General features: G+C 39.8%; 1 protein-coding gene across 6 annotated transcripts in view; it reads right to left on the bottom strand.

The window, feature by feature from the left end:
* The window catches only part of lama2 (laminin, alpha 2), a 231,551-nt gene that overhangs the window by 93,218 nt on the left and 128,429 nt on the right, over positions 1-9,904 (bottom strand). For 4 of the 6 annotated variants that reach the window (XM_026194237.1, XM_026194239.1, XM_026194238.1 and 1 more), the window contains exon 22: positions 2,359-2,465. In XM_026194237.1, the coding sequence (XP_026050022.1) occupies positions 2,359-2,465 (107 nt within the window). Of the gene's footprint in view, positions 1-1,474; positions 1,748-2,358; positions 2,466-9,904 lie in introns of all 6 variants that reach the window. The other 2 variants (XM_026194235.1, XM_026194236.1) reach the window with 2 other exon arrangements.

The following is a 9,904-nucleotide window of genomic DNA, read 5'->3' as shown; positions in this document are numbered from 1 at the left end:
TCCAGCTGTGGGGCATTGAGTCATAGGCCTTCTTGTAATCAATCCAGGCAGTGCACAGGTTGGTCAGTCTGGTCTTGCAGTCTCGGCTGATTGTTCTGTCTACCAGTAGCTGGTGTTTTGCGCCTCTGGTATTCTTGCCAATTCCTTTCTGTGTCCCGCTCATGTATTGACCCATGTGCCTGTTCATCTTAGCCGATATGATGCCTGACAGGAGCTTCCATGTAGTACTGAGGCAGGTTATTGGTCGGTAGTTGGAGGGGACCGGTCCCTTCTTGGGGTCCTTGGGGATCAGGACCGTCCGGCCTTCGGTTAGCCATTCCGGGTGTCTCTCGTTAACTAGCAGCTGGTTCATTTGTGCTGCCAGACGCTCGTGGAGTGCAGTCAGCTTCTTCAGCCAGTAGGCGTGAACCATGTCGGGCCCTGGTGCTGTCCAACTCTTCATACTGGAGACCCTTTCTTGGATATCTGCCACTGTGATGGTTACTGGACCCTGTTCAGGGAGGTCGCTGTGGTCAGCCCTCAGATCCTCTAGCCACTGAGCATTGCCGTTATGGGTTGCATCCTTCTCCCATATGCTCTTCCAGTATTGCTCCGTCTCCAGCCTTGGTGGTGCTGTTCTCTTATTGTTCCCTTGCCACTGAGAGTACACCTTTAACCCCGGCGGAAGGGGCTACATGAATAGGATGAGGGACCTATGGATATATACATATATATATATATATATATATATATATATATATATATATATATATATATATATATACATACATACATACATATATATATATATATATATATATATATATATACATACATACATATATATATATATATATATATATATATATATATATATATATATTTTACTATGAACTATTCAGAGTAAAATTTGTCTGTAAATTAGCAAAATCAGTCACCTTTATTTTCTATCAGTCTTCAGCTTAGAGGCCGCCTAAAAATTGCTATAGATCTCTGAAAGCTATCTGACATCTCCATGCCAACTAAACTATCATATTATATAAAGCCTGACTCAATACTTTTTAATCAAAGGTATTTTCAGAAGTTATCATACAAAAAAAAGACAACAAAAAAGAAAAAAAGCTCAACTAAAAGAAAAAAATAGCTTCATTAGTGTGTCTACTTCTAGAAAAACAACAAAAACAAAACAAAAAAACATCATGAACATCATAATTTGCCAAAACTATTGACATTTACAACGCCAATTTTCAGCCCCAACAAACATCTCGAGTTACTCAGAGGGATGACATTTTACTGATTACATTCAGAATTAAAAGAAACACACACACAGAGGAAGAGCCATGCTCACAAAACCCTTATATATAAACTTGTCTTCCGTTGCCGTGCACTGCTTTAAAACCAAAACCACAATATGTTTAACCAAGAGAGTTTATCTCGAAAGCACATCCATGCTACTAAAAACACACCACTGCCATCCACATGCAGCGCGTGTTACCCGTGCCTTAGGCCTATATGCGCCCCTGGGACAACCACCCGTGCGGGTTATTCCCCCCCATCTCTGCTGCGCAGAGTCCACTGAGATGCGCTCCACGGGCCGCCGTGTCTCCCGCCTTTCGTAACCTAGGCGACGGAGATCACAGCGTCGGCCCACGAAGCCAGGGCGACAGATGCAGCGGCCTTCGACGTCACAGCGCTGAGAAATAGATCCGTAGGGGCTGCAGCGACAGGGCATACACTCCTGATGCTCAGCATCCCACCAGCTGTTAGGCTGGACCAATCAGAATACAGATAGTGGAGGATAGATAGACAAGGAGGAGTAAGAAAGCAGGGCAATAAAAACAGTAGAGTTAAAAAGAAAATTAAAAAAAGTCAAGGCTACACACTAACGAATTACACGGTTGTTGTGTTGTGTGGCTAACTGAAATACAGGGTAACACAAGGTTAAATATTGCAAATACTGTCAATGCAACTGTAAACCAATTCTTGTGAAAAAGCTTTGCATGTGGGTCTTAGGTTGTGTTAGAAGTAAAAACTGTGTAGGTGCTGGGAAATTGCAGAAACAGGTTAACAATGACATATAAGCACCTAAAGGTCACGACTGCCTTATAATACCTCATTTACTGTGCAGCAGCAGACACATTAATCAGCTTTGACCTGTCGGTACTCTGTATACCAGTGGTTAAAAACACATTATATGTGATGAGACAAGCAAGATAAATTCAAATAAAAACACAGATGTGAAATACTCTGTCGGTATAATACTGCAGAAAGAAAAAACAGAAGATTAAAAAAAAGAGAGAGATAGAGCTGGAAATAATTAAAGTCTACAAGTCCATCAACACAAACCAGGGATGTCAGTAGAGAAAACTTTACACTTACCCTGCACTTGTCACACTTCTGTCCAAGCACATTTTCCTTACAGTGGCACTCTCCAGTCTCCTGGTTGCAGACCTCAGAAACAGAACCATTAGTATGGCACTGACACGCTGCAGGAAAGGAAAAGACAGGAGAGACTGAGAACAAGCATATTTAACAATAACACATGTTCTGAGTGCGTTTATCTAACACTATGGTGGGTCGGATAAGAGGTACTGCTTAAGGTCTTCTTTTCAGGATTAACTGCTGATATCCACTTGGTCACTGCACTTCTGAGAAAATATTCTGTTGCTCAAATATTTTTTGTAGTCTAGTGGGTTGAATGAATTTTGAAAACTGTTGTCTGCATTTTTCAAAATTCTCAGTTAAAAAAAATAAAAATGTTTCAAGCACCTATTTGAGCACCTCTCAATTGCAAAGAAAAAAGGATTGCACGTAGAATTGTACACATTCTATTTTTCTCTTATATACTGCATTTCTGTGTATTTTTGTCTCAATCTCTGTGCCTACATCCTATTTTCCTAGAAAAATATAAAGACATAAGGGACTGATCAAGACTTTTGCACAGCACTGCATAAGAAATTCAAGATATAGCACATTTTGTTCCCACAAAATGACTCTTTAGAACCTTACTCCTAATACTTTGCATGAATGTAATTTTTTATTTAAGATTTATGTCCCGATATCCCTAGTGAGATAATAATACATAAATAAATAAAATGTGTTTAAATCATTACTCAAATAAATAAAGTAAATAAAGACACACATAACCCTGCCATTCAACCACTTATCCATACAACTAAAAGCTTGAACATCACAGCTTGTATCAGGTAGATGGGCTGTCAGAAGGAAATGCGTATATGCTTAAAAACACACATAACCACATCCATCTGTAAACACACCTTGCAATTAACAGCACACATCACATTGGACAAACACCAGTGGGTATTTGTAGTTTGTGTTGCCTTCTGTCATGCTGTCCTCTTAGATATAAAAGAGGAAGAAGGACAGACATGACTGTGGGATGGGAAATTGAGGTGAGAGGCAGGGGTTCACAACAGATGCCCCCACAAAGAGATAGGGAGATGGAGAAATACACACAGATATGCAGAAACATTCATACGATACATAACGGACATTGCAGAAAGCCATGCACATGCACACCTGCTCAGCCACATACATGCAGATGTAAATACACACACGGCTGATTAAACATGCGAGAAAACATGCACACATACACCTGCCTCTGTTTCACACTCTCTCGTACTCTGTCTCACCTCCCCAGCTTCACCCTTGGGGAACCATCTGGACTGTTCTGTCTGTTGTTACTATGTGGACCTTGTTGTGGGATAAATCACTACTTCATTTTTTCCCCTCTTTTCACTGTTGGAAAAGTAAATGTTTCTTAGACTAAATTTGTTTTGTTACTCAGCAATCGTCAATCTGTCAGATTAACCAACTGGAGGAGTAGTTACTGTGCATCTGGCATCCAAAGTGCCAGTGTAAAAGCGCATTCTTCCCCAAAGAAATGCCAGTGTTTGGTACTATGAAAAAAATCAGGAATATCCCCTGTAATTTTTACCATGGACACCATGCCCTATATAACTTGTAATAGTAGACGTTGTTAGCCATCTCCAACAATTCCTTTACTCTGGCCTTGTTTTTGAACTTACTAAGCATCACATGTTGTCCTTTTACATCATCTTTTAATGAATTACCACAGCCTCCAATGTGCATACTGGGTATGTGTCCAGGGACTCAGTTGGGGTGTCTATTCATGAGGAAAATGAGACCAAGCAGCACTGCTGCTGTTCTTGTGATTCCCTGTCCTGGTATGCATAGGCAAGTGGGTGTGTCTGTGAGTGTGGCTGAGTACTGGGTTTCAGGTAGGCCTGGTGGGCGTGTCCTATCTAGAGGATGGCCACACCTGAAGCAGATGATGACTCACACACCTGCAGCTAATGAAGCGTCGTTGGGGAGCTTCTTTAGACGGTGGCTGAGCGCTCCTTGTTGTGGGATCATTGCGTGAGATGCCACATTAGTGTTATTAGTATCAAGTCCAGTGAGTGCATGCCCGTGGTAGTTGAGTGTCCTGACAAGTTGCTTCTTTGTTATTTTTCTCCAGGAAGGAGCAGGGAAGACAAGAGCAGCGAGCACAGGGTGCGGGGACACACAGGAGCGGAAGAAAAATTAATGAAACAGCCATGACAAGAAAAAGGAGGAAATTTAAAAATTCAGGAAGAAAACATTGCCCTTGACTTTAAAGTTCTTGAAATGCTTGGTGTGATAACATGACTAAAGGTTAGCTTTAGGTTAGCAGCTAAGGGTTAGCTACTCACAATCACCATAAATCTATGACCTAAAGGTTTGACTCAAAACCAGGCTGCCCTCACAACCGAAGAAGGAAGTATCCAAAAAATATTTCTGTTTTACCTGTATTATTATTTTATATACTTAATTTTGGATTTTGACATAGAATCAATGCTTATTCCTTTTCTAAGCAAACACATCCCAGTGCTTTTCCTGATAAAAGCGTGCTGGGCTCTACTTCATTATTACTTCAACTCTGATGTAGAAGCAGCATTGTGGTACTGTCAAGAGGTGCTGAGGAAATCAGACATAGAGAGAGAGAAAGTGAGGAAAAGAGCAGGTATGTGTGTATGTGTACTCATTTCAAACTATTTTATGTACATGTTTGCACACAGTCCTGTATGATATGTCTGATTACTGAAGAAAAGAGAAACAAGCCTGATCCTTAAAACAAGCTGTCAAAAGCCCATCAAACATCTGTGCCCAGGGGTCTGTAACTCCATGATCGAGGCATGGCCACAGTACTGAGATTTTTATGACTCAAAATAACTAATGATTATCACCAATCCTAGTTTGATAACTTCTGTCCTTAATTAGCTTTGCCATTTATCATTAGAATAATGATATTAGTGAACACAGTGTTTATTCAATAATGCAACTATAAAAAAATTGCATTTATCCATAAATGCACATCACTCCAAAGGGTTTTGCTTGCATGTGTGCTACATAATAATTTTAAAATGATAAACATGTAAATAAAAATGGGAATTAGAGAGCCTAAATGCTATGAATGCATGTTTTATATGAACTGCTGTGTAAAAGATGATGCAATTCCATCAATGAGGCATCCGATTGGTCCCAAATTCAACCAGTTTTATCTGCACTACTACATGTAATATGTATTTCAGGGTTACAATCTCAAGTTTTTTGAGATTTTTGACATCGGATCTCCCTGCATCAGAGCTATACCAGGCATTTGGTTTAGATGATTATCTGCCTGACATTTCTACTAGAGATGGACCGATCCGATATTACGTATCGGTCCGATACTGACATAAATTACTGGATCGGATATCGGAGAGAAATAAAAAATGTAATCCGATCCCTTAAATATCAAAAAAAGCACCTCACAAAACTTGCGACATAGCGTAACTCGGCTCATAACCATAGCACGTCAGAGCAGTGTGCTCACGTGATAGAGCGGCTGTGTGTATTTGTAGCCTGCTACTAAACCAGCATTTCATCTCCGAGGAAGTTATCCCAGAGAGAAGTAAAGCAAGTGTGTAAGTTCATCTCTGAATGTTTGTAAAGCATTCCCGCGTTAAGCTTAATAACCAATATATGGAGCGACTGCCTCTTCTCTCTCCCTCTCCTGTTGCTACTTCAATCATGAAACTGATTAATGATCAGCTGATCGGCTTTTCTGTCGCGAGTCCATATCTCTTCTTTGTTTTTGGCCCACTTTGCACCAGAAAGAGGAAACCAGCAGCTGAACAACAGCAGCACGTTTAACCTTGATAAGCTGTTGTTAGAATTTATTTACTTTCTACACCAGGATCCTTTTCTAAGTAGCTGACGGCTGGTAACTGTGCAGGGGCGGATCTAGCAAAGTTTAGCCAGGGGGGCCGATAGGGCATGAACAGGGAAAAGGGGGCACAAAGACATACTTTTCTTTCTTATTCTCATTTAAAATGTCCAGCTTTTAATAAATAATTATCTGAATCTTACACCCAAAGTTTTAATCTGATTTAAATGTATAGAAGTCCATTACAGTATATAGTAACTGTTAAGTCTAATATACTCTAGTAAGCTATAGTACTTTTTCCTTTGGGAAGATACCATCTGTGCAGTCTACAGTTCTGTTGAAGAAAGATGTTGAATCTATTTAATTATTCTTGAAAAATAATTTATTTGTGTGCATTTTTTTACACTGCATCAAATTAAAGTTGATTACATTGATTAAGCATCATGAAGTGGGGGGGGTGGTTCCCTATTTTTTTTTTTTGCAGGGAGTTTGCAACCCTATTAGTTAGGCTGCTTAATATTCCTGCTAAGTACTCCAGAATAGGAAGGATGGAGTAGGTTTAAGTTTATTAGATTGATCAGTATTGCTGAACTATGAAATATTTTGGGTGCAGTGTATTTTTATTTTACATACAGGTATAACACAATAGCTTTAGTGTTGTTGTTTATTTAAACTTGAGTATGAACTTATACAAAATGCAGCAAGATATTTAAAAAACAGTTTTATTGATTAAAAAACACTATATCGGATTCATATTGGTATCGGCAGATATCCAAATTTATGATATCGGTATCGGACATAAAAAAGTGGTATTGTGCCATCTCTAATTTCTACAAGTCTTTATCTAGATGATTTCCACTGAGTGCACATCCTGTTTTCCACCAAAGCCACATTTTCTTTTCATGGTATAGTGCAGCAAGCACTATTTTAAAGGGACTTCTACTGACTACTGAGCACATGAAGCGGTGGCATCCGGGGTTAAGCTGTTTGACTGACTCAAAGAAAAGAAAAGAAAAGAAAAGTGTTTCTCATTTCCTTTTCACATCTAGAGCTCAAGATGGGAGTCTAACTGGAGAAATTCAAGCCACAAACCCCTTGAAAGAAATTATTTGCAGGTACAGTAGTCTCCACAGGCAATCTCCAGAAGTCAAGTAAGCATAAGGCAGGGAAGTCTGAATCTTATACATGGTGGGGCACTATTAATGTACATGTAAAAAAATAACTGGCTAAAACATAGTCAGTCCAGACTTCTTACTTGTTTGAGGATTTTATTTTCCTGCAGTATTTCTCTGGTCCCATCAGTCCCTTGAAAAGTGCCTGGGCCTCTGCACTCAATAGTCCGTTAGGAGTGATAAAATTAGAGTTGTGAGTTTTCCCAAAGATCCCTCAAGAGTTTATTGACCAACTGTTAGAAACATCTATGGAACATTCATTAAGTGTCAGATACACAGGAAGCGTAATTACGCCATTGAATTACCACATACTCACATTGTTCCCATGGACAAATGTGCGACGGAGCAATTGACATATCTTTTCTACAACTTTCAAATGAATCCCCCCCCCATGTGAGAAATGGTCAGAGGAGTTCTCTTGAAATTTATTCCTCAGACAAATTGATTTGTGGCCAAGTTTGCTTGCAAAATCAAACCATTTTCAATTCTCCAACAGAATTAAAGCGAAACACTATTAAAGGGGGGAGACACAAAAAGGCTGCGGCGAAAATGGCTGAAGATGAGAACTCTGACATCAAAAGAAAAAGTAAAGGATTTTTACAGTCTAATAGTGCGCAAATGGACTCGGCCTGAACTCTCCTGCTCCACTCAATAAAATTCATTAAGACTGGGAGCAGCAGGGAGAGGGAAGCAGTCACAGAGAGAGCGAGAGAGAGGTAGACTGGCAGAAGAAGAGGGAGCAAGAGAGAGAGCTGTTGTGTTTTAATAATTCTTGGTGGTCTTTTGTCATTCATGCAGGATCAATAACAACTCTCCATCTCCCAGACACAAGCAGCCGATCAGCACTGTGGAAGAGCAATAGATCAGGCTGATTAATCAATAACCATTTAGCTGGGTGGAGAGGGGAAACAACTACAGAACAATGAACTATCAAATACACATTAATACCCTCTGTCAGCCTGTCTGCCTGCTTTTGTGCTGGGCTGACAGTTTTATCTGTCTGTTTATCAGTCCGCCTGTCTATCGCTCACTGTGAAGTGTCTTTCTGCTGATCTGTCTCCCCTACCCCACCCTCCCCACACCCACCCACACCACTGTCTTCTTTTTTTTTCTTTTTTTTAAAAAAAAGAAAAAAAGGTTTTAATGAAGATTTTCACAAACAAGTGCCATCTGTATTCGCTGTCATCTCTTTCTTTCTCTTCCACTCTCACCACCTCATTTTTACAGGTATAGTGTTTATTTTAAATCTTAAACACAGCTGGGAGTCAGTGGGCTGCTCCAACATCACACCTCCCACTAGCACAGCTGCTCGTTGATGCACACACACACACATACAGGCGCGCTCCAGATGGCGTACAATCCACTGAATGTTTCAGAGAAAGGCTTAAAAGTATCATTTAGCTAAAACTGAGTTTCATAAAGAAATTGTGTTCTACAGTGAGACACCCTGCTGAGACCCACAAGCTGCACTGCTGACTTTCTCTATAATGAAGGAAAACCAAATTATATTTTCCATCTTTAAGGCCCTGAGTGTTATTTTTTATTGCAGGTTCTTTAAAATCATTATGATAATAAACTCTTTACTGACAGATGGGTCCTGTCAATATGTCACTTTTACCAGGGGTCAAGCTGGGGATGTGACGCAGTGGCGTGCAGTGTCTCTTTCTGACACTAGGAGTCACCAAAGTGATCAATTTTGAAATTTTAAAAATGAGGGCTGCAAATTTATCATGTTTATACAAACTATGATTTAGATAAGATTTTGACCTGCCTCTCGAGAGAATGAAAGGATGAGAACCTTGTATGGTAAAAATTGAGGTTTTTTTGAAACATACAATGAAGTGCCACCTTAGTGGATAGCCATCGTAAACGAGGACCAATGTAACTTTTAGACAAACAACAGCTGCTGTGACAACAAAACATTAGTTCAGTCTAAAAAAGCAAAAAACAAAAAAATCTTTTCAAAGTTTCAATGTCTGCTCTGTTTTTTATTTGTCTGCACTGTAGCAACTACAAACTATCAAAGCTCATAAAACCTCTGTGGGGTTTGTTTTCCAGCGCGTACTCCAGAGCAGGTAATCTCCAGCACCTTCGAGATATATGAGCGACGCAAGAGTGAGATGAATTCAGATTTCAGTGAGGTCCCATTGTGAAATAAACAGATCTGTATGTGATTTAGAACAACATGCAAACAAATTTAGAACTGAGAACATTAAATTTGTGCTGTTTACACCAAAACAGATGAATCAGATTTTTACTTGATGTCTGGATATATACACCAAGTCAGGGATCCCTGTGGCTCTGTTAGTGGTCTATGGTCCAAATGTCCACGGACAGGATAATGAAATTCTAAAATTTCCCCTGCAAGTGAACACCAATGTGTGTGAATAGTGCTTGCAGTGTAAATGCACTCAGACCCGATGCACGTGTGGGTTTTATTTTTCCTCTCGACCAGAGCTTCACAAATGGTGTGCTGGGGTTTAGATGTCTGAAGTTAAGTCTAAGTATGCTATGTTTATACTCTTTATGCACAGAAGGAAAT

The sequence above is a fragment of the Astatotilapia calliptera genome, chromosome 15 (genome assembly GCF_900246225.1).
Source record: "Astatotilapia calliptera chromosome 15, fAstCal1.2, whole genome shotgun sequence".
NCBI classification, from domain to species: domain Eukaryota; kingdom Metazoa; phylum Chordata; class Actinopteri; order Cichliformes; family Cichlidae; genus Astatotilapia; species Astatotilapia calliptera.
Note: the sequence above shows the minus strand (reverse complement) of the source record. Positions and strands in the feature narration are given on the sequence as shown.